Raw genomic sequence first — 25,302 nt, forward strand, 5'->3', positions numbered from 1 at the left:
TGTCTAAGCACCAAGAAAGGTCAAACACAGACTTCAAGAAAGCAAGCATCATCTTCAGAAACGTAAGATTAGTGTTTGTACGAGACTGGACACAAGAGGATTTCTTCAGCAAAGTATTGAACCTTTCACCTCATCTTGAACCTTTTACCACTTTGCCTCCCACCCAGCTCTGCATTTTGCATTTTGCACTGTACTACAAAGTCTTTGGAACAGGCAATGTTTATTACTATGTGTTTCTGTACTGCATTGTACAATGGGCCCCAGTCTTGTTTGGATCCTCTTTTGAGACTTTCTGTGTCAGGGTCCAAAAGCATATTACTCATAAAGAATTTGCAATGCAAACTTGACAGCACTCTACTAGTCACACAAAGTATAATAATAGAAAACTGTTCAAGAGTCCAAACTATAATTTAATAATTTTTTACTGAAAAAATAAGTATTTTAAACATATATTTTGGAAGATAGCTTATGCATGCTTGCAGTCTGTAGTCCAGCAGAAGTACTGGCGTGGGGAAGACAAGGTAGATCTGTGACTGTATACTGAATCAGTCTGATCTATGAAGATGTTTTAAAATGCCTGCTAAAAATACTCTCTAATAAAACACCACAATAATTAAAGCAACACAATAGTATTAATCACACAATAAAGTATTAAATCCTATGTATTTGTATTTTTCAGGATTAATTTGAACTTGAAAATTAAGCAAAGCAAGCTGCAAGTAAATTCCTAGATTCCTTGCAATTAAAATGTACAATTTTTAAAAAGTCACTAGGAAATTTCCTAGAAATAAACTTTTAATGTACTATATTATTACTCTGATCATGTATTATAATAAACCCCTTATACTCATAATTTTGAATTATATTAAGGGGCATCTGTTGCCTTTGAAAGAATGTATTTGAATAAAATCACCTTTTAGGATAGCTTTGTTGGAGTCAATGGATTCACACAAGGAATTCATTTTGACAGACAGTATCTTTGCATGGATCAGAGCTTTTGCAAACATGTAAAAAGTTTCATATTAATTGTACCAATCTATGGTAAGTTGTGCATTTAGATTTTGCCTCAAGTTTCACAAATACGTTAAATTCTTAGGAGAACCCAACACACCTCTGGATTAATGCTCAACTAAATGGTATAAGAAAATCTGAAGTTGACTGACATACACTATGCAGATTATGTTTTTAGGACTTCAGGGGTATGGAGTAGGATCACCAGGTTGTCAGAAATAAGCACTCAGCACACCTAAACTACTGATTTTTATACAAGACTTCTACTAGTTATGATGAACTATGTAAAAAATAAGGGCAATGAGGGCTGTTACATGGCCCACTGCACCAAATTAGAAGCTAGATCCACTCAGCTCTAATGATACTGGCACTGGGAAAGGAATAGAAAGAGAGATGAAACTATGTATTAAAGCATTTTTTTAAGTCTGTAATAAAATGCTCATAAGTAAATGACAATTTGAATATTGCCGATTTTCCAGACTTACAATGCTTGGTTGTGGATAACTTTAAAATACTGAAGGTACATTCCTTCCTGGTAAATTAAAAAATACATATTGTTACATTTAACATTGCTTTAACTTTGTTGCCTTTTGTATAAACAATGCCACTGGTGATGATTAACTAAGGTAGCAGTCTATTCCACTTCAAAGTATACATTTGTTACTTTTATTTGCAAGAACACAGATCCCTGTTTAGTGATTAGTCTATACATTTGTATGGAAATACACGTACCAGAGATGCTCAGTCAAGTCTACCCTCCCTTCGTCTCTAATTTTCAACCTCTTCTGCTCCTTAAAGGAACTTAAAAGTAGACAAGAGACTTGCTACCATCAGGTGCATCTTTATATTTCCATTCCTTAATAAAGATGAAAGTGGTAGGACTTTCCTGCTCAGCTTTTTAAAAGCAGAAAACCTGCTTCATCCAAGAGGTGAAAAGCCAAGTCTCGAACATGCGTGAATAGACCTTTATTCGAAACGATTTACGCAGGCGCAATTTGTTTTCGGACGAGCCAAGGACCAGATAGTGGGCTGAGAGCAGGGCCTCGACGCGGCCCGCCCACTGCTGCGTTCCCGCCCTTTTGCCTCAGAGAGCGGCGGCCGGCCCGCCGACTGCTGCGTTCCCGCCCTTTTACCTCAGAGGGCGGCGGCCGGCCCGCCCACTGCTGCGTTCCCGCCCTTTTACCTCAGAGGGTGGCGGCCGGCCCGCCCACTGCTGCATTCCCGCCCTTTTGCCTCAGAGAGCGGCAGCCGGCCCGCCCTGAGGAAGTGGCCCTGGCCGCCTGGGCAGGGAACTGCCGCCCTGTCAGGCACCGCGGGCTCTGCTGGTCTCACGTCCCGGCAGCGACCTCCACGGGGCGGCCGCGGCAGCAGCAGCGCCTGCTGCGGAGGGGAGGGGAGCGTGCCGTGCCGTGCCGTGCCGGCCCCGGGCCCGCCCCGTGGGTTTGGCCCTCTCGAGCCGCCGTCGCAACCGGTAGCCGGCGTCTTGGCGCCCTCGGTGCCTCCTGCGGGGCTGGGCTGCCGGGGCGGCGGCCTCCCGGGGCGCCGGCCTGCCGCGCCTCTTCCGCGGTGGCTCGTGAGGGCCCAGGGCGCCGACCAGCGATGTCGGAGGCGGGTGGAAGCGGTGATCTCTCCTCGCGGAGCTCGGGCGCGGGCTGCGACCGCCTCTCGTTGCCGTCCACTTCGCGCAACGGTGCCGTGCCCCAGCGCAAACAGCAGCGGCTGTCGGGCCGGCACCGCCCGCAGGCCTCCGGGGAGGAGGGCAGGGAACCCGAGGTGGCGGAAGACGAGCCCGGGCAGCCGGGCAGCGCCGAGGGCGCCGGCGATGAACGCAGGAGGAGGATGATCCGGAACCAGTACCGGGAGCTCATCTACAGCGTGCAGCGTAAGCCCGGGGTGCAGCTCCCTTCAGGGGCGATGCAGCATGCTGTGGGGGCCGGCTTTGTCTGGGGGCCAAGAGTGGGTGCTGTGGCGGTCGTTTAGGTGCTAGGCTGGTAACCTGGCCGTGTTGGGTGAGGAACTCCTAAAGCTTTCGTGGGAACTCCAAGTTCCTTGGACTGTGTTGAATTTTTGGGCCAGTAGTTAGGTCGCAATTTGTTTCCCGGGAAGTATTTGCATGCCCAGGGGCAGCAAGGCTATGAGGGATTTACCCATATGTAGCATATATAATCGCATTGATGCAGCGGAGCAGTGTCAGCCTTGGAGATACACTGAAAGCCTTTAAATTTTGCTGCATGGTGTTTGAGCTTTCATTTCAAACTGCAGGTACCAGTATCTGCCCGGACCAGAAAGTTATTCTTAGGCTTTACAGCAAGTGCTAATGGATTTTTAGCACTTCTCTAGATGGGTGTGTCAGTACTTTTCCTTTGTATGTTTGGAGTGTGCTGCCTTTCTTATGAAAGCGTAACAATGGTTAGTTGAGTAAGCACTGCCAAGTTCAGCAGCATGTTGTTTTCTGCATGTTTGCTAAATTTGTAGGGTTTTCTTTACGAGAGAATACAATGCAGTTTATGGGTGATGCAGACTGTGTTTATGCAGAACTACAGTGGTGTGTTAGTGCATAGAGTATGGTATATGACCTTACAAGTGGTGCTGAACTGAACATCTGAAAGCCTTGTTATGTACGCTGTTGCATGTAACTGACATGGTGATCTTTGGAAAGCAAACATGCATGCTTGGTGGGGGCTCATTTGTTTCTTTCATGGAAGTCTTTAATAACTTGTAAGATGAATAACATGCAGAAAACCATGGTATCTGGTAGCTGCTCTGACACAGATAGAGATGCTTTACTGGAACCAAGAGGAATCTGGGATATGCTAGCATAAGTTTGAGCATATAAATCTTATTCCATTGAAGTAAATGGAAAATGATGAGTTTAAACTGAGTTCATGCATAAGCATTAATAAAAATAGAGCCTACATAATCTTGCAATTAATGTACTATAACTATATTGGGTATTTTTGTGTGTGCGATGGGCTATGAACCAGCCAGTTTTGATTAAGGTGTAAGTATGTATTTCTCGATGCTTCTGTATTTAAGTAATTCAGCATTGCATTTGTGTCCCTTCCCAGAAAATCGTGAGGATATGCTGAGTTCAAAAAGCAACAGACTGACAGAAGCTTTGGAAGAAGCCAATAAACTGTTTAGTGCAGGTAAAACAAATTCTGTGGTCCTCATTAGAGGTCTTTGCTTGAAAGCTGGCCAAGAGTGAGGCGATAATGCCTTATAAACAAAAAAAGGACAAGAGAATAAAGTTGTTCCAAGTACTTTGTCAGAATTATTAAAGTATAACTTGAAATAGATATGTTTAGTTGAAGAGGAATTGTTTGAATAAGTTGATATGAGACATGAAGTATCATTAGTGTTTGTTTGCACTTAGAAATACTCCTTGCTTTATCCTGACTAGAACAATATATGTAAGTACTACATATAAAAGATATCAGTGTAGAGAGGTTGATTTCTCTTGGAGCGGTGGAAAATATATCAATGAAATACACATTTTATTGGTTAAGATAACATGTTACTTTTCCATGCTTGCCTTTGCAAGTGTCATCCTCTCCTTTTTGCTCCATTTTTTTTTTAATGAAAATATTGTAAGGATTATGTATGAGTGTGTTAGGGGTCATTGCAATAATATGAGCTACGAAGCTTTATACCAAGGATAGTCTGTATGCTAAATTTTTTATACATAATTAATAAATAGAGTAAATTTTAAATACATAAAATCTTTTCTGTAACAGTTTCCTGTGCACGAGAGGCTGCGCTGGATGCCCAATTTCTTGTCTTAGCATCAAATCTAGGAAAGGAGAAGGCCAGTGAGTTGCACTTTGGGATGACGGCATTTGATTCACTAGCATTTGCGGAAGACTTGGTAAGTTCCAGGCTCTGAATTTATCAACAATTTTGCTGGAGGTTTGCCCTATTTGTTACAGAATCAGAGAAAAAAAAATATTATCAGCCAACACATAACAGTTCTGAAGGAATTTTAAAATTTTCCTATTGATTTCTGTGAATAACTTTCTGGTTAATGTTGTTAATAGTTTTAAACTATGTATTAAGCATTTTCAGTATGCGTAGGGGAAAATCTAACTTAAAATGCAGACATCTTGCCCATTGTGTTGTGTTGCTGATGCTTTTATCACTGTTCAGTTGGTTCATGCTCTTAAGGTAGTCTTGTGCACTTTTTTTATACTCGCTGTTTTGTAGTTTCCCAAAACCTAAGTAGTTTCTTTATCCTGTCTGCAGTTTTATATGTTTTTGGATTCTTAAGGCATGGTGTCACTGACATGCAATGGGAGCTTGGATCACTTGTGTGTCTTCAGACTTGACAAGTTTTGTGTCTCTATTGTGACTGGGTGGAAGAGTCAGTTCAGAACAGCTTTGAAGCAGACTCCCTGCCAAAAATTTTCTCTGATGTTACAGCAGATTAGTAAGGAGTCTTTGGTCAAGTCTAGAGCTCTGCAATATAAAAACAACATCCAGTTCAGTTGCCTTATTGAAGTTTTTCCAGGGGAAGTCAGGATTGGTGGATTTGGAGTTGGGCCAAATAAGTTGTGTTTTGGTATTTGAGGAGCTGGGTTTCCTGGAAAAGTGCGTGTGTGTGTGTGGTGTTCAGAAACTGTGAGACATCTTAGTTTTATAGTGCAATTTAAGTAATGCTTTGCTACTTCATACATCCTTGAAATTCTCTTGGAATGCAGGCAGTTTTATTTACCTATAGCTCTTTATTTCATTGTTTGCTGAACACAGCAAGTCTGTATGTGAGTGTTCTTCTGTTTGCACAGTATCTTCAGGAAAGTCAAGGTTCTTATGCAGTGATATTAAATATTAATCTTGCAGGATAAACACCATAATACTGTATTTCATCATTAATGTAGCTACTAGTATTTCTTTTAAGTGAATTTTCATTGCAGCTTTTTCCTTTTGTAGCTAACCTTCATGGGTATAAACCGCATAGAAAAAGAAGAGAATGATGGTGATTCTGATTGTGAGGACATTTCAGGTGGCTATTTAGCTTGTAATGCCTGGCATAAACTGGGAGCAGAAGCAGAACAGTACTTTAGAAGAGCACCTTCTTTTCACTATATGTAAGTTTATTTAAGAAATTGTATTTACTGCAGCAAAAGCTAGTGGTCTTAATGGATTCTTATTTTTAATGCCCTGGGCTTCAGTAGAGTTTAATCTTAGGTCGCAGATTGTCATGTCAACAAGAACTTTTGTGTGGTGTTTATTATTATGGTACAGTGAACTACTTGTCTCCAAAATATTTTATAATATTTCTCTCTTTGATTTTGAATTGGCTTGGCTACAATCTGCAGCCAGAATTATGGATAGAGATTTTTTTTCTCTTTTCCAGACAGTTATGGAAGGTCAGTCCATCAGGGTCTATGTCTTTTACATGATGACTCTATTATCATGAAAAGACCCAACAATTCTTGTATGTCTGTGTTAATGGGTTGCCTTTTACAGTGTTGTTTTCTGACTCTGCCTTCAGAAGAAATTGCCTGATTTCTGGCAAGTGGCCTTATGCAGAATCAGCATCACCTGTCCTTATGCCTAGGCAACCCACTTAGTAGGAGCCTTTTTATTTGCTATCAAATGACCCTTGGTCACCTGGCTTATAGACAACACTCCAATTTAAATCTCTCAAAGTCAGCCTACAATAGCAGGATCTACTTCAATTTAATTATCAACAGTAGAGCTGATAGAATATTATTCAGTTGTCTATGCTTTTAAACTGGTTCCACCCCTAAATGCATATCACTGTAATTTTAAGAAAGCTCCTGACTATAGTAATTTCATCATTTTTGATGATGATATCATGTTGGATAGCAGATATTTAATGCTGGATAGCTAACTGAGATATTTCAAACTTCTGTTTGCACTTTCAAGCTGTAAGCTCTAAACGATAAGTATATTTTCTGATTACTTTTATGATCTTAAGATAAAACTGGCTGCAAGAAAGACTTTTCGCATTAGTTGCATTTTGACATCTTAAGTAATGATGAGCTTCTTTTGATGGAGGTTATGTGAATATTTGCAAAGCATTAATTTTAAATAATAAAGTGTAGTTCTCAGTTTAGGAAAAGACCTACTTATTTTTGACTCTACCTATGATTATCTGAGGCCTGAGTTTTGTTTTTTCCCCAAGATAAGGCCATGACTTCTGAAATTGAGCAGTTGCAACTCATCCAAGGTAGGGAAAAATGTGCTGCAGAATTTTTGGGTACCTGCTGAACTAACTTGGATTGAATCTCAATTCACCCTCTCTCCTTTAGGCACCTAACTTGGTGGAGATCCAAGGCAAGGCAAGTTAGGAGCCTGGGTTCCTTGTATAGTCAATGAAGAGAGGTGAGCACTTCAAGAAAGTGCCTAAATCTAGCACGTATATTACATTCACATTGTTTAGTGAGAAATGTTGGATCTCTTTTTAGTGTACTGAATGTTCTATTGATAGGCTGTGTTTTAAAAATTTGTGGATTATTTTTTAAAAGAGCTTACTGCAAACCTGAGCTTATAGAAACTAAACAATAGATGAAAAAGAGGTAAATATTGTACGGAGAGAGTTTTCAGACAGAAAAATTCGTAATAAATTCAAAGAGAGATATTGGAGGATATGAACCATATTCTTTGTTTCATTTCTTCACTAAAGAGAAGTAGATTTAAAGTTTTCAGTTCGAAAGAAATAAAATCACTTGGATTAATTGCATCAAATTTTATACCTCTGTTGATAATTCTGGTATGAGGCTGCCAACTTATATTGGGAGCAACTTTTGGGGATGGTTGTTTACAGAAGTCTCTAAATGTGATGAGGCTTTATTTTTAGCTATCAGTCATTTCTTTATACTTTATCAGGCGATCAACTGCTCAGTATATAGATTTCTTAGCATATAATGTAAAATGTATTTCCACATATGTGTTCTCTTTATTTTGATTAGGTTGGGATCTTTCAAGTCTGATCCTCCTGTACCAAGGCAACGGATTGAGAGGCAGAAAAAGACTACTGGAGGAGAAGAGAAACGGGCAATGCCTGCTCAGGTTTGTAGAAGTGGTATCTTGATTAATTATTTGTTATGGTGTAATTACTGCAATTGACTTCTGACTTTTTCTGTTTGTGTTGTTTTGGGTTTTGTAGTTACGAACTGTGTAGTACTAAAGGATTCAGACTTCATTATCAGGCTTCTTGATTTATATGGAGTGCAGTTTCTCAGCGAGTGGAAGGAGATAGGATTTACAGACTGATGGGTTTTTTCCAAGTTCAAATTAGCTCATTTGTTCTGATGTCATTGTTTTGAAAGGAAACTAAAACCCCCACTTCTCTACATTAGCATGTTTTCAACCTTTATTTGAAGAGTGTTTAACAGTGTGTGGCATTTGCACAGAAATGTGGTTAACAGCATCAAACTAATGAGCTCTTCCCTGTTTCCGTTTCCTTATGTTCTCTGTCTTACTCTGGCAGAAAGGCAAAAGCCCGAGAACACTTACAGGAAAGCTTACATTTGAAACTTTGAAAGAATAAGCCACATTGTTACAGGGAACCTCTGGCAGATAATGCCAGGACATAAGGCAAAATGTTGAGTATGCCTTTTTAAATACATCCTACTTCATAATAATCCAAATAGTGATAGAAATTATTCTGATAAAATTTGTACTGGGGGGAAGAGGAGCTGGAGGGTTTGCCAGAGTTGTTTCCAGAAGTGACTGCTCTTTGTGGTTTGCTTAGGTCAACACCAGCACACGTGTTAATCTGTGTTAGATACATCATTACGTGTGAAAGTTCCTGTAGTTTGCTTTATTGTAAGGTGGTCAAAGGGGAAGTGTTAGCTAACAGGAATAGCAAACGGATTCCTGAAGATTGTACTTGAAAACTGAACTGATTATAGTACTTGAAGGATGATTGGAGTACCCTGCTTTGCAGGCAATGAACAAATCTGTAAAATGGCAATAGTTGTGTCCTTTGACCATGTCAAACTTCATGCCATGATGTTTCTTACGTGTCAACTTAGGTGTCTTTTCTGGAAAAAAGTTAAAGATCTTAATAACCCGCCCTTCTATGCTTGCAAGTTAACTTCTTCAGTAAACTCATAGACTGTACCACTAGGGGTAACCCAGTTCCACAGAACTATTGGAAGGTAAGCATAGACCTGTAAATAGGCCCAAACCACAAAAACTGTGGCCTTTCAGTTTCATATTGTAAGGTGGGAATTCATTCCTAAAGCACTTTGGAAGTTGTCTAATGCTTACATAAGTGTGTCTGTAACTGTGCATGTGTGGCATAGAGGACAAAATTATCTTTTGTGTTATGTCTTAAAACAGTGGTTAGTTGAGGTGAAACTGTTTCTTTTTTCCAGTTAAAAAAAATGGAGGAGTCTCATCAGGAAGCTACAGAAAAAGAAGTAGAGAGGATCTTGGGATTATTGCAAACTCATTTTAAAAATGATCGTAAGTATGATTCAACTAAGCTTTTAAAGCATTAATTTGAGAAGATAAATACTGTTAATATTCTACAGTTAAGAGTGGTTAAACTACAAAATTAGGTGGAGTTTGCAAGTAAAAATCCTTATGTTAAGGGATATACGCTGACTGTATTTTTTAATGAACACTGGTCAGTTGCTGTTTGATTGCAAAATAAATTTAAATCCTACTCTCCCTCTTATTACAGCATGCCATTTTTTAGAAGGCAATAAATAGTCGTAACGTATGTATATGTGTGTGGCAAAAGGTGGAAGGAAATATGCTCTAGACATTTTGTTTGTGTAGGCAACTAGGAATTCAACAATGTAACTTAGTTGACATAAACATTGTTAGCTTTTAAAAGGAGTTAAGTGTTTGTTTACGTAACTGGCTCTGTGAATACCACCTGTGGTTTTTTTTTTTAACAAACCCATTTCTGCTTCTCTAGCTGATACGCCCATTTCCTTCTTTGATCTTGTGATTGATCCAAAATCATTTCCACGCACTGTGGAAAACATCTTTCATGTGTCCTTCATTATAAGGGTAAGGCATGACATGTTCTTGAAATCTTATTTTAGATACTGGAATTATCTATAAATATGGATTCGTTGTTTTTATGGCTTTAATATTGACAGATTAGGATTCAAATGTTAGGAATCCTAATTTGTTTTCAACACACAGTGTATGATAATTTGGTAAATGAATAGAAAAGAGTTGACAGACTAATCTTTTTAAATAAGATTTTTCTACTACAATCAATTTACCAACAAAACAATAGTGAAACTTTTGTTGTTAATACACTTTTTGAAAAGGGATTCTAGCTTACATTTTAGTGTAGAAGAGTGCTCACAGAGTACTGAAGAGTTACTGAGGTTGTAGGAAAGTGTGTCAGTGCAGTGTTTTATGTTCTTGTTGAGTCTGTAGATTTGCATATCCAGCTATACATAGTTGGTCTGATAAGTAAAATGAATTTGGGAAAACAGAAAAACTTACAGATATATTTTGACTAAACTTAGGTTTGTAGTGAAGAGTGATGTGATTATGAAGGGTTAACTCAAGTATACTTAATGAATAATAATGATTTTTTAATAAAACATTTTTTTTATAATCCAGCAGTTGCCAACTGTCCTGTATCAGCTGCATGCTTTATGAATAAGTGCAATATATAAATAATTTTTCTGATTTGGTATGCCAATTAAGATTCTTTATCAATATATGTACCTGTTTATGATTATCTAATATATTATGTTAAAAATAGGAAATCTCAGTGCACTGTCCTAATTAGATGGCTCTAATTTCTGAAACTTTAAATCCTATTGTCTTTTAGGATGGTTTTGCAAGATTAAAGTTGGATGATGATAAATTACCAATAATAGGTAAGATCTAATTTTAAAAGACTGTGATTGTTTTTTGTTACAACATTGGAAAGTAGCTACATCTTAAGTGTTCACAAAGTTTGAGCTATGTTTTTAGCTGCAAAAGTAGAGATTTGGGGATATGCAGTGAATGTATTTGAAGGTGTGAAGAGGTGTATGAGAGGAACTGAAAGGATGGACTTTCTTTAAATATCAAAATATAGGAAAAGGCCATTATGCTGATCTATAAAAATTAATTCTATTGATAGAAATAAAAGGTTATTACCCTTCCTTTTATGGGATATTTTTGCTAATAAGAATATGAACATTGTTATGCTTTGCTGAGAAAAGATATTTTTGTGTGTAAGAAGTCTCCTTTGCCTGAGTTGGGGAGTGCTGCAACTTCAAAACGGTTGAAAAGGAGATGTGTATATGTGTGTATATATATGTATATATATATGTATATAATATATGAGGTCTTCCCGCAGAATGTCAATGGAATTAAGACTTTGGCGAGATTCCATGAAAGATTAAGTACTTGGGTCTTCCTGGGACTCTGAGAAATGTTAGTTCATATATTTTTAGGAGGAAGACTAAAGAAGTTTCTTTAATACATGGTACAGGCTATTGATAGAAACTAACTTAGTGGAGCATATACAATTTATTTGCCTTTTGTGAAACATTTGTGTTCCTGGAGGAAAGTGACTTTACAGCTGTAAAGGTTATGAAAATGCTGTATTTTGAACAGAGCCGTCAAAAGACAGTGAGCGAAGGGAGGGTGATGGTGGTGCTGGAGAACGGAACCAGGTTGTCATATCTCTGAACCATCAAGAATGGAAGGTATAATACTTCAATTTTTTTTCCCCTTAAGTGTAAGAACACATCAGGGAGCTATGTTGTTATGTACTCCGATGAGGATAGGTGTTCCTGTATATATCATCACTACATTTAATTTTATGGGTTCCAGAACAATCACAAATCTGTGCTTTTAACTGCAAGAAAACTGAGAATTGGGATAGCAATTTTATCTTTGATCCTTGAAGCCTGTTCAGTTTCAGTGCTTTTAAGTTGGGCAGTGATTTGCCTTTACTGTTTTATATGAGCGCTGCATAAATATGGATTCTGTTTCTGCCCTTATATATGATACTTGCTTCTAGAGGGGAAGTTCTCCATACAGTTTCCTCGCTGTTTGTGATAAAATCTTACACAAAAAGTAGTTTTTAGCACAAGAAACTCTCCTCCTTTGTCCCTTGCTTAGAATGTGCAGAAGAAACTTGGTAATTTGAAATAGTACTTTAGTATGAGAGACTTTGACTACTACCTGGTGGTAACTGCAGTTAAATTGAAATAGTTCAGCTCCTGTAACTTGCGTACTCACTCCTGTCATTTCTCACCAGGAAATTGTAGAAACATATGAAATAACAGAACCCATGATTAGCTCTCCTCTTAAAAATGAAGATGATATGGACACAGCTTAATTCAAGTAAGTTCTTCTAATAAATCAAACAAAATAAGTATACAGTGTCTGACTTCTTTATGCATGTGAAAGAACTGCAGGGAAACTACCTGTGACTTAAAAAAATGTAGAAAAACTATAAGCAGGTAATTGTGTAATGTCTGAAGCGTTTCTGAATTCTTGATCTCTTCATGGAATGAAACGTATGCAGCGATTAACTGAAAAAAAACCACTTTATTTTTACATTTGATGGTCAGTTAAGTGATATGCTTCAGTTAATTTTTGGAACTTTATACTTGAACATGGAATGCGATGCTATGTGGAGTCATAGCTTAGTTTTTGTACTATTTAACCTACTGACAGCCAGTGTTGTTAATGGAGTAATCTGAAGAAGGGCGTAGGGAAGCAGGAAGGGGAGACAGCCTGGTTCCCTCTAAAAGCCTTTCAACAACAGGATTCAGTTCTTGTATTGTAACACTTCTTTGGTAAGTTCCACATCTTAATTTCTTAATTGCCTTTTCTTGTTTTCTTTCCCCTAGGTGCCTTAAAGAAAATATGTTAGTGTTTCATTCAGAGAAGTTTTTATATGTATATGTTGTAAAATTAAATTTATTTTTATTGGAACATTTTGAGCTGTGTTGTTTATACCCATCACAGGGTTATTACCATATACTTTCTATTTATTATGGCTTAGTTTACTACTTTATGTGAAGTTTACTGACACTTCAAAGCTTTCACGAAAAGGAAATGCTATCCCCCTTCTTTCATCCCGTCTCTCCCCAACAGCAGCCTGCAGGTGGAATTTCAATGGTTGTCACGGCAGAGATGTTTAGTCTTGTTACCTAGATGATCTTGGGTGCTGCGGGACAAATGGATGCTGTCTTTCTGTTCTTTTCTGGAAATAAAAGGCTTGAGTTTGGCGACTTGGTCGCGGTTACTGATGGTAACTCCTCCTTTTGCTCCTCGGAGGACCACTGTCTCTGGAGGTTTTTTTAGGATTTCTTCCTTCCTTTTAACACTGGGTAGGATTTCTGATTCAAGCAGCTGAGGGTAGCAGGTATCCGCCGTTAGGGCATGTTTCTGGGGGGTGACAAAACGTGCCCGGGCTCTGAGGGTTTGTGGCAACACTGTGACCATCTTCGGTCACCAGCAACAGAACTGCGGGCTGTGCGTTCATGCAAATCCGGCAGGCGGGCGGCGGCCTCGGCCGGGGGACAGGCGGCACCGCGGGGGGCGGCGGCCTCCCCCCCTGCTCGGTCCCGGCGGGGCGCTGCAGCGCAGGGAGGCGGCGGCGAGCGGGGCCGCCGGGCGCGATGCCTGCCGCAGTGGTGGAGTACAAGGGCTGGAAGGAGGGCTACCGCTGCGGCTACTGCGCCTCGGAGCGCGGCAAGGTCTCCGCCGGTAAGCGGGAGGCGGCGAGGCGGGCCGCGCCCCTGCGGCGGCAGCCGCGCCCGGGAGCGGGGCAGCGCGGCCGCCCTCACTAAAGATGGGGGAGCTCGCCGGGGCGCGCGGGGAAGCCGCCGCAGCTGCCCGCCGCAAACATGGCGGGGCCGCCGTTTCCTGTGGGCGCTGACCGTGCCCTGCCCGTAGCAAAGATGGCGGCGGCGGCTGTTTCCGGGCCGGCCGGGGCAGCGCGCAGGGTGCTGTCCTGAGCCGGGCGGTGTGGCGGGGCGCGGGGGTCACGGGGGGAGATGGCGGCGGCCGGCGGCTCTCCCAGCATCGTCGAATACTTCGGCGGAGAGGATGGCTACCGCTGCGGCTACTGCAAGAACGAGACCGGCAACCTCTCCCACGGTGCGGCCCGAGGGCAGGGCGGGCTCTGAGGGCAGCCGGCGGCGGGCCGGGCCGTGCCGCCCCGGTGCCCCCGGGGCTGGGGGCGGCCTGCGGGCGGCGGGTGAAGGCGGCGGTGGGGCCGTAGCGTCCGCCGGCAGCGGGCAGCCGCCCTTCCCTCTGGAAGGTGCCCGGCGCTGGGGGCTTGCGGGGCGCCGAGCCCCGCGGGGCGAGGCGGCGGCGGTGCCGGGAGCCCTCCCGTCCCGGTCTGCTTTTGTAGGTGTGTTTCTCCGCTCTGAGGGCAAACGGTCAAAAACGAGGGAGCGCTGTGCGGAGGGTGCAGCGCTGTGCTTGCTGCTGGCGCGGGCTGTGGCTGGGCTCTCCCCCTCGGCGTTTGCTCAGCCCAGCGCGGCGCCTCAGGTGCAGCTGCCCGGCCTGACCCGCCGCCTCAGCGCCGCCCGGGTTAATCCCTGGGTCGGAGCGTGTCTGCCTGGCGCGGCCCCGCGGCCCTAAAGCTGTGGCCAGACACGGCTGGCCTAAGCCCCTTTGCTGGGGAGCCGGCTGCGTTCTCTTGCCCGCTGAGGAGGTGGCGGGCCCGGGTTTGCCCCGGCAGTTGCTCTCTGAGGAGTCCCTGGGAATGGTCTGTGCCACCTTGGGCTTGTCACCCAGTGTTTCCGAATGATTTTAACAAAATTAAGGAGCAACTGTATGTTATTTGATTGGTGTATCTTTGGGAAAGAGAGCAGGTGGGGAGATAAACTTTTAATTTGTACAGCCAGAGCAATATAGTTGGTTGCATCCCAAGATTTATGTTGGTTATGGTGGCTTCTTTTTATATTCAGTGTGGGTGTTGAACTTGATAATTTGTGAGAATTACAAATATACCAAGGAAAAATCCTTGAAGGACACCTATTTGCCATTACCTGCTCAGATTTCCAGTGATATTTCTGTGGAACTTCTTGTATTTTCAAGCACGACTGTGGTCAGTCAAGTGTGTTACTGTATTATTTATTTCAGGTATGTGGGCACATTCAATGACAGTTCAAGATTACCAGGATCTCATAGACAGAGGATGGCGAAGGTAAATTTAAAAAGAAAATACAAAGCTGTCTTGTTTAGATACAATTTAGAGTCCAGTTTTAAAATTAAGTCGGTGGAAACAGTTAACTAGTTTCTATTACTAATCGAAGTGGAACTATTTGTCCACTGCTCTGCCACTTTTTGTAACGTGATGCTGTTGAACAGGAAGATACGTTATTTTAGGAGGAGAGTATTTTACTGTAGCAGTAAAAAGCTGAAGAACTTGCTTCAGACTTGTTACTCATCATGTAATATTTTGATATTTTAACAAAAAAGGTTTGTCTTCCATTTATTTTGTAGTATAAGCAACAAAAAATCAATACATATTTATTCTTGTTTTTAGAAGTGGAAAATACGTCTACAAACCTATCATGAATCAAACATGTTGTCCTCAATACACGATAAGGTAAGAAGCTCAAAATACATGACTGTAAGTGATTTGACCACTTCAAATATGTTGAACCAGTTGTGTTTCCTGCTTTAAATACATAATACTTGGAAAGTTTATCAACTTGAAATGGTACTTTGAGTACTCAGTATATGCTGTTGTGTTTGTGCATAGGCGCATCAGTGGCTCTGTGATGTTTTCCTGTAAGCTGAGTGTGTACCCTTGCCTTTTGCTTCTGGGTTGCAATCCAAAGCAAGAGTTCTGTGATTGCTGTCTTGTTCACTGGTTGCAGGTGAACCTGTGTGTTTGTGTCCCACAAACACCGCTTTAATAGCCCAAATAAGAGAGGCCGTCAGTTGAATAGGCATGAATCATTCTAAATATGCTTTTCTGGTATTATTAGTTAGTGTCAGTGCTGTATCTATAAAATAGGTAACTGAAGAATTCTAGTGTATTTGCCTCCTAGGAAAGCGTTTTTATGCAGTGCTTGAGCATATTTTAGTGATTATCCTGATATACACACTAAATAAAGAATGATATTGTGTGGTACAAAATGATTTTATTAACTCAAAAATGTTGATTAAATATTTGACCACTTAATATAGGGAAATGCAAAAATAATTAGAAAATAAACATACAGTGTAACTTTTTCAAGCGGTTCCTTAACATTTGCTTCTGAAAAAATCTTTCACAAAGTAAGTGGTCATAATTTTTTTCTTTTTAAGGTGCCAGGCTTTGCATTTTCAGACTTCCAAATCTCACAAGAAAGTTCTGAAGAAAATGCTGAAATTTATTTCTAAGGGAGATGTTTCGAAAGCAGTGAGTGAAGGTAAGAATTTTTTAGTGTTTGAAAACCAATGTTGATATTTGAAAGGATGACGTACCTACTTGGTTGATAGAACGGCTGGTACACTTCGATATGTTTATATGGACGCTTTTATAAAGGTCCACGTAGGTTGTGTCTTTACACTGTTGTTTTGCATCAAGAGCACTGTGTAGCCCAGAGACCAAACCGTGCAGCTGACTTGCTCTTCTGAAGAATATATTTCCTTACGTTTTGCATAGACCAGCTTATTTTCTTTTTCATTTCTAGGTACGTGCTTACTTTCTAGCTGGGTGCTGTAGAGGTTTAGATCCTGTTTTCACCTCTGTCATAAAAGCAATAATCTGGAGAGGACTAAGCAGGACAGTGGGTGGCAGAGAAAAGGAAGAGCAAGCAGGAAAAAGAGAGTTTTTCTTCCAAGTGATTGAACAGTTACACCCCGTTTATCCAACACCAAAAGTAGCTGTTCTCAGTTGTGGTGAAACTTGTTGCGTTGGTTCTGAATCATAATTTGCTTCTTGTGTGTGTGTGCGCGCGCGCTAGGTTTTTTGTATCTCTGTTGTTGTTGTTTGTTTGTAGTTATGGCATGAGATTAATTGCTCTGTTTTAGTGGAGAAGTTAAAACTGTTCTCATGAATGAGTTGGTGCTAGTAATTCAGGATTGTAAAGGAAGCTTTCTGTTTCCAGATTATCACAGTCACTTTATCTGTTGGAAAACAGTTGTAAAATTGAAAATGAGTTCATTTACCGTAAAATGTTAATTGTGCAAGGTGTGAGCTGTGTGTTATATATACAGAAATTCACTCATGTAATTATTTACAGAAGAGCCTATGGATTCCCATATAGAGGATGTGGTCCCATGCGATTTTGCGTACAAAGGTGAATCTCGTGTCAGTCAGTCTGAACTGACTCCCTTGAGTGTGGATCACACAGAGAGGGCAGAGTATGAAGATGAGGACGCAGGAGAAACAAAAGAAGAGGTGAACGTGCAGAAGGTGGAATCAGGTTTTCCTCAGATAAGTGCAGATAAAGATACACCACTCCTTGGAGAACCATCACGTTCAGCTAAAATTGTTCCTGCACCACCGAAGCCAGGTAGTCAAATTTCTTGTGGTAATTGGAATATACTATCATGATTGCACATGTTGGTGAAGTCCTTGTTTTTGTCTTGTCTAGTAAAACAATAATTGTTTCTTTTTGTTCCTTGTACTCTTCCCAATTTGTGGAATTATAGTGTATAAATTGAGAGATACTGCATGTTACTTCTTTTCTTAGTTTTTTTCTGAAAGTTGCATTGATCTTCATTCTTGCTTTTCTTTTTTTATCAGCTGTAAATGTGTATTCTCAGTAAGTAGTTTTCTGTAAGCTATTTAGATTGCAGTCACATTGATCAAGGTGGTTGAATCTCATCAGACATAGGCACTAGTTTCCAGTTTGGGATACATTTGTGGGCAGAATAAGAGGTATATCCAGCTTTCCCTTTCTTCTGTAGGATGTGGTGACTCAGGCTTTAAGTACCTTGAGGTATGGCTTGTAGAATCACGGAATTTCTCAAGCTGAATGGGACTTGTAAGGATCATCAAGGATCAACTCCCTGGTTGTGCAAGACAGAGCTCGATACAGCTCTGGCTGGTGCTGCAGCAGTGCTAGCGACTGAGTTAGGTTAAGGCTTAACCTTGTCTCTGTGCAGCAGTGGGAGATGAGTTTAAGACCCAAGAAAAACACCTGAGCTATTATTGTTCTTTACATTTTTTCATTTCTGCACGCCATCTTGTTGGAATACAAATTGTAGTGCTTACACCCTGTGCATACACCCCTGTGAATAGCTAGTTTAAGACTATGGTTTTTGTGCTTTCATAGACTATTTGCCACAGATCTAACTGGCATTGGAAATACGTTCAGTATGTTGTCATGTTGGTATTTCATAGGCTTAAAGGAAACTGTGTAGCTTTCTGGTGATTTACAAAAAAAAAAGTACAGATTCTTCTGGTCCTCTGTGAAGAATGACATTTTCTAGGTGAGCTTTTTCATCTGTTCGGGAGATTTCCTTGTTTTAGATTTTGGCTAACTTGAGATTAGAGGAACAGTTATCACTGAAGGGTATGAAATTATGTAGTAATTTCTCCTTTTTTTTTTTTTTATTTTTTATTCTGTGGACTTAATGTTACATTTCTGCAAGGAAGTGCAGTAAATATGTAGAAGTAAGGCAATCTTTCTTTACTACTTATGCATTTATACAATGCTACAGGTCTTGCGTTAAAGACTGAAGGTAAATGCTTAGCATTTCTACAGTTTTTGTGTAAAAGTACGTGAAATATTGGTGGCATTTTTAACATATTTTTTAGTATAATACTGATTTTAATAGTATGATCACTTCTTTCAGTATGGAAGTTATCCCTCAGTCAAGCTTTGGAAATCTTTACAATTACAATACTGAAATGCTGCCTTTGGGCTGAATTTGATCATGAAATCTTTACCCTAGAAAAAGGTAATCTCATTGTCAGTCATCTGACTGTAATTTTTTGTGTGTGATAGGTGTTGTGGTACCCCTTTGTGTGGCAAGAGAACCTGGAATCTACATCTGCTTGCGATGGTGTTAAGCTTTTTGTGTAGCTTGTTGTGACAGGGCAGACTGTGTCGCAGCTGGTGGGTGATCCCCTGTGTGGTGTGGTCATACCTGTTGCATGTGCAGGGGAGTCCTTGAGGAGGGTCCCCGAGGAAAAAAGTAGCACTGGAAACCACTGCTGCCAGGATATGCTCAGAGTGCTGCGAGTTGCCTCTCCTATGGCTTCTCTTTTTAGCTGGCTACGTTCCTGTGGGACATGTGTGATTTCTGGAAGGAGGATGGTAAGGTGTGGATGGATTATTGCAGAACAATTAATTTCACCAACAGCCAGCACTGGAAGAGAAGGTAGGGTTGCTGACAGGCTCTTTATGGCCCAGAGGTTGCAGGTGAGGCAGCCTTGTCTTACAGATCGTGTTTTCAGTTTAGCATAGCCTCTACAATGGCCTGCCGAGAAAAATAAAGGGCAGTTTCCGAGCTGCAATTGGCCAATGCATAGCGTATGATGTTAGTTAAAATCCTAACGGAGGCTGGATGTTATAGAGCTTCTGCATGTGTTGGGACATCCATCATACTAATTCCTAAATTCACTCACCTATTACAAGTTGTGCCGGTATTTATGAGAACGTCATTTACAAAGATATTTGTCCCCTTCTATAGTTTTTTTTTTTTTTTTCTTAATGAGCACTCATTCAAATTGGATCAGATTTTCACCAGCTTAACAAGCAATTTTGCATCTGATCAAAAAGGAGGGTTTTCAGAAATGCTTGATGAGAAAACCAGTAGTGCTGCACGAAAGCAGTACTGTTACATGTTCCTGGAAAACTACTCCAGAATTTTTTAGACTGTATTTTATATTTTGATTTTATAAAATGCAGTCAAAGCTTTTATAGCCCTTGTATAGTTTATATGACTTCTATTTGTTGTGCAAATTTTCAAAACCCTCTTGTTTTGCAAATAATTAATGAAAACCTTTGGGTTATGTAAACTCAATTTGGAAAGCAAATTAAGTGGACATTGACAGCAGATGGCAGTCTTGGGTAAAGCTTATGAGTGTAACCTGCCATTGTTTTGAAAAAGGTGAGGTATGGTCTTCAGTTATGTTAGAAATAACATTGGGTAAACCTTTAAATACTGAAAATAGAGATAAAGAAAGCTTGAAATGTTGTGCTGTGTTTTGGAAAAAGGTTTTACAGAGGAGAAATACTCATTAGTGTGTGTCTTTCTGGAGGTTTTAAATGAAATTTAAAAGTGAGTAATAAACGGATCAGAGAGCTTACTGATCTTTAATTTTTATTTTTTTTTTTAGGGTAAGTGGTGTCACAGGTCAAATTTAGTTTAAAATTTTCCAGCTAGAAAGATGTTTAGTTTTCATCTTGGAAAACTTAGACTTATTCCATAATAAGATTGTTTAATTGCATTTTTATTCCTTTATAAACAAAAAAGGTCATTGTCCTATAGAAATAATGGGCTGCTTCTGCACAGTTTCAGATAGAAAAGAAGGTTTGCTTATGTCTGTAGGAACATTCATTTTAAAGAAGTTCTTCTTGGTAACACAGCTTATAGAAGATAGGAGACATGAAACAGATCTCAGTATGGATGAAGTACTCATTCTTCAAATGTATCATGAGGATTTTAAATAAGCTCTTCCTCTGATTTGTTTGCCTGTAGACAGGTCACATAGTGTCTGTAATTTCCTCATAATATTTGTTCCTTTCTGGTGAATAATTTCAGATGTATGGATGAAACAAATACTCAAAAAACCTTAGCTGAGAGGTAAGAACACTTGATCATAAAATTTGCTAGTGCAACCGTAGGATGTATTAACAGTGCCAAAGTGGCATCGGCTCCTTGTCAAGTCCCTGAGATGCTCTCAAATTTCAGCTGTCCTGGAGTCTATGTGGAGAAACCAGCCTGGGACTTCTCTGGGTGAGCCACGAAGAGCTTGCTACTAACTTGCCCCAGAAGTGCCCTCATAAACTCTGTAAATTCTGTGTGGTATGCACATTAAAAAGAATGGTTTACAGTCTTACTGATACTTAAAAGTTTATCCCAGCATAAAGTATTTTGCAAATTTGTGATATATCTGTTGGTAAAGAAAGATGCAGGCAGCGGCTCTGAGGGCTGTGATTCTTGACAGTTGAAGTGACTCTAAACACACCAGTGAGCTTTCTAAATACCAGTGCTTTCACCGTTTCTAGTTTGCAGAAGGATACCACTGTTCCCATTGTCCATGAGAAGGTCTGATGCGGGTAGAGAACACGGAAAATGTCAGTTCTGGCTAATAAGTTACTGCTGAGGAGGAGGAAAGAAAGATGTAACTGTTTCATGGGAATCCTGGAAAAAACAATTTCCATGTAATTTCCAGGCCTTTAAGGGAGTAAAGGAATTTATTTATTATAATTATTTAAGGGAATAACTACCGCTTAGCCTGTTTGGATTCCACTTGATGTGTTATAAATATTAACAGATTTGTAAACGTATCTTCTTTCCAATGCTTCAAATGAAAGTACTGTTCAGGGTACTTTCCCATTTGAAAAGGTAAGTCTTTCAAAACTTGCCGCTGCATCTTTTGCAAATATGTGGAGTTCAGGAGAAAGCTGATGGCATAAAAGACTTATTCAGCAATTTGTCATAAATATTTATTACAGTTTTGCTTCTGTGCAAGATATGACTGCATTTCCCTGTATGGGATTAGTTTTTTCCTCTCTTCTTCTCTTTTTGAAATTTTTGATATTGTGGCTCTTTTTTGGCCTCCAACTCATCTACCACTGCCCTAAAAAGTAATAAAAAGATACAGAATTAGAGTCACATTGTATTACGTTAGCTGGCTGCTTATGCCATTTTGAGTACAGCTTTCACTCTGTATGGAACTTGGAACAGCAGCTGCTAAGCTGAGACAGCTATTCCTTGAAAATTTATTATTTCTTCCAGCAGTGGAACAGGTTCATAGAGCTCTTGCTCAGCCGGAGCAAGGTAGGTGTTCAGTGACTTGTGTGTGCTACATGGAAGAGCCAACAATGATGTACAAATTTTTGGCAGAACTGGAAGTGTTAAGAAAATGTTTATTGCTTTTTGTAATTTTTACATATTTGAATTTATGGATTTACAATCTGTATCGATTAAAATCATGCTGTCTAGGGAAATAGCTACTTGTAAGTAGATTATGTTTGGTAACCATCCTTTCAGTGCCTTTAGAGGGTAGCATGGGGACTAGGTATCTTATTGGTTTGAAAAAATTCTGTATTAATTTGTCTAGTACTGGCATTCCCATATCTTGACACTTTATCTCGTGTCAGTGTCCAACGTATAAAATTATCTAGCCGCTTACTTGAAGAGTTTGGACCACTTCAGTTTTCATTTGTGCATGTCTTTGGATTTGTGTTGCTTTAAAACTAAGTTCTTACACTATGCTATAGTTCTGTGTACTATTCTAATATTTATATGTACTATTTTCTATGCTGAGATACTTGTTTTCTAGGTTTGACTTCTCTTTTAAGTAAATAACACTTCAGAAATAGAGCGTTATGAATTGTTGATCTGTTAAAGATAGCAGCAAATTGATAAAAGTGAATTAATTCATAAAACCAGTCTGAATGTGATATTAAGCAAAGATGTAAGCTTATGTGGCCTTTTAAGTTTCTGTTCCATGATGTTAGTAGCATTGGCACTGATGAATGGCACTGGCATTGGCAGTAGCTCTGTATAGTGCGTAAGGATTCCAGGTGACAAAAAATAAATGCTTTTTTTGGTGTATTTTCTGCAGGAGTCTGTTGTTTAGCCACCTGAGTTTTTAATGTGGTAGAATAATTCTCTGTGAATTTGGCTGCAAGGTTTTGTGGTTGTGTTTTTTCTCCTTTCGGTGTTTGAAGCTGATCCTGTAGCTGTTTGAATGTAGTACACCATCATACCATACATTAAACAGGAGCTTTTCTTTGTTTCCGAGAGGGGGATGTGGCAGAATGATTTAAGGACAGACTTTAGCAGGAAGTCTTTTCATTTTAGTTTTTAAATATATCCTTGGCTCTGGGGTGGAATCATGGTCAAGGTGTTTCCATATTATAGTGCTGCCTTAAACAGCTGTAGAGGAAGAATCGTTGCAACTTAGCTTGGCATCGGGCATTGTCGGTAGTTGTAAATGTGGAAGACCATGTTATGTTCAGACCACAGTCTGCAATTAATGGTGACTTTAGCCATTTCTCTTTGGTGATTACGTAATAATTCCATGTGTAGTGCAAAATGTGGTGTTTAATTCTTTGCCTGTACCCTTGTAGGGAAAGGGGCTGATCTGAGCAAGCCACCGTGTCGGAAAGCAAAGGACATAAGGAAAGAAAGAAAACTGCAGAAACTCCTTCAGAACCAGATGTGCACAATTGAAGGCTCTCAGCTTCAAGCAGATCAAGTTTTCCTCTTGCAAAACTCTAAATCTAAAACAAACCAGCCTAAAACCATTGAAGACTTCATTTTTGTCTCTTTACCTGATGATGCACGACACAAGTTAGAGGTAATGTCTTGTTCACTGTTGTTGGAAGCAAATTAAGGAAAAGTCTGGTTAAGGAGTTTTTGAAATGCTTAGGTGTTTAGTATCTGTGACTTTATGGAATATATATGGTGCAGCTGAGCTCTGTGTAACCACAAGAGGGTACTCTGGCACTTGCAGTCAGTCGTAGCAGAGCTCAGTACAGTTGCCAAAATAACTTGCAAATTGATTTCATACAGTCTGACTTGAAAATGAAAGACTTTGAATTAACTGAGTGTTGAATGATGAGAAAGACTCAATATTTAGTTCTGCAGTATATAAACAGTTAACCTATCTATGCTAATGAATCTTGACAAAAAAGCAGTAACTGTTCATAAAATTAAACAGATAAGATGGTAGCTGCTGTTTATAAACATCATTGGTATGTGTTGATGTCTTTGGAAGCAGTAAAAGTGATGGTGGAAAATTTTGCTTACTATACTGGTTGCCATTAAGTCTATTATTAATATAGAGACAGTAATCTGGAAGACTTTTGGACTTTCTAACATTTGTTAATCATAAACTCATTTTTTTCTTTTTATTTTTTCTGGAAGCTGGAAAACTATTTGAATATAACTATTTTCCTGTAGTTACTGATTATCAATGATGGTATTGAAAATTAAAAGATTCTCTGAATAACTGACAAGAAGCCATGAAATCGATCCGTCTCACTAACTCGTCCAGATTTTCTGACAAGTTGTATAACAGAAGTGTGATGGCTTTGTCTGAACATCTTCATTTAGAAGATGCGGGTAGACTTAGAAGGAGGATGATTCCAGCAGTGTTTTCCCAGATTGTCTTTGCTCCTCACTATGGCTGTCAAGTGTGGTGTTTTGGTTTTTTTTTAATAGATCGGAACCAATGTTATTTGTAAAAACAGAACCATACTGAAAACTATGTGTTTTTTGAAATGAACATGTCCTTAAATATGCTTGAAAAGACATGCACTGTTGCTCATGTGACAGCATTGTTTTTGGTTAGGTAGCAGTCATTTTTACTAAGAATAATTTTTAATGTATAGATTTTTATTTTTTTAAAATATATTTTCATGTGTGTAAGGGTGATGGTGGGGAAGACTGACAACTTCCTATTACAGTTAACTCATAATTGAATATGGAAACATTGTTTCATCTCCCTCTTTCAATTTGAAAAATAACAAGGAATCCCCTTGAGGTAATTGGAATAAAAACTAATCTTTAGATAAAAAGCACAGATAAGAGTCTTCCAAATGCACAGGTCTTTCAAATATTTTTCAGTGTAGTGTGAAACTACAAGAGAAGATTTTAAGAAGTACAGAAAATCTCTTTAAAATGTTGATCTGCATACCATTTATTGGTGTTATGTCCTGAAAACTATTTGTTTAGTTTTTCTGTAGCCATTTTAGCTATCTTAATTTAGAGTTTGAAAACTTTATGTTATTCAGTGTAAATATAAAAACATTCAATAGCCTAAATTGAGCTGAAGACTTTGAAGGCTGTTGGCTAATACTAATTAAATTGTTAGCACCCTTATGCAGGAAGTCAAAATTTCTCTCTGTTGTGAGGTTTGTATATGTATAAATATATAGTTACTGCATGATATTGTGATAATAAATGTGTTTAACTTCTTCTGAAGGTGAGGGTGGTGAGATCATCTCCACCGAGTTCACAGTTCAAAGCCACATTTCAGGAGTCTTACCAGGTCTATAAACGTTACCAGATGGTTATTCACAAGGACCCACCTGATAAACCAACTGTAAATCAGGTCAGAAGGCCGAATTAATTTTATGGAAAGCTCAGCTTCCCCTCTTATTTCATGTATCTTGTTTCTAGAAGAAACAAGTGTGGATTTTATATCCGTTACATATTCAGGAGCATGTAAAATACCGTATCAAATAAAATCAACGT

General features: G+C 39.6%; 2 protein-coding genes across 9 annotated transcripts in view; both read left to right on the forward strand.

Moving 5' to 3' along the window:
* The first annotated feature begins 2,246 nt into the window (after positions 1-2,246).
* Positions 2,247-12,806, forward strand: NSMCE4A (NSE4 homolog A, SMC5-SMC6 complex component). Of its 2 annotated transcripts, XM_037399187.1 has the most exons (11): positions 2,247-2,893; positions 4,080-4,160; positions 4,749-4,879; positions 5,938-6,095; positions 7,947-8,046; positions 9,360-9,450; positions 9,911-10,005; positions 10,790-10,838; positions 11,566-11,657; positions 12,215-12,300; positions 12,637-12,806. In XM_037399187.1, exons 1-10 carry the CDS (start codon positions 2,611-2,613, stop codon positions 12,293-12,295), a joined length of 1,161 nt encoding a protein of 386 aa, XP_037255084.1. In that variant the 5' UTR covers positions 2,247-2,610; the 3' UTR covers positions 12,296-12,300; positions 12,637-12,806. The 2 variants fall into 2 exon arrangements, with proteins under 2 accessions (XP_037255084.1, XP_037255083.1); XM_037399186.1 differs by lacking the exon at positions 12,637-12,806 and having other exon boundaries at positions 2,248-2,893; positions 12,215-12,332.
* A 725-nt stretch (positions 12,807-13,531) lies between these two features.
* ATE1 (arginyltransferase 1) overlaps positions 13,532-25,302 on the forward strand; it is an 86,797-nt gene continuing 75,026 nt past the window's right edge. For 2 of the 7 annotated variants that reach the window (XM_037399180.1, XM_037399182.1), the window contains exons 1-6: positions 13,533-13,674; positions 15,061-15,124; positions 15,467-15,529; positions 16,237-16,340; positions 17,157-17,429; positions 23,172-23,401. In XM_037399180.1, the coding sequence (XP_037255077.1) occupies positions 13,587-13,674; positions 15,061-15,124; positions 15,467-15,529; positions 16,237-16,340; positions 17,157-17,429; positions 23,172-23,401 (822 nt within the window). In that variant the 5' untranslated portion in view covers positions 13,533-13,586. Of the gene's footprint in view, positions 13,675-13,873; positions 14,068-15,060; positions 15,125-15,466; positions 15,530-16,236; positions 16,341-17,156; positions 17,430-23,171; positions 23,402-25,030; positions 25,160-25,302 lie in introns of those variants that run through there. The other 5 variants (XM_037399183.1, XM_037399179.1, XM_037399181.1 and 2 more) reach the window with 5 other exon arrangements.

The sequence above is a fragment of the Falco rusticolus genome, chromosome 9, assembly GCF_015220075.1.
Source record: "Falco rusticolus isolate bFalRus1 chromosome 9, bFalRus1.pri, whole genome shotgun sequence".
Taxonomy (NCBI): Eukaryota; Metazoa; Chordata; class Aves; order Falconiformes; family Falconidae; genus Falco; species Falco rusticolus.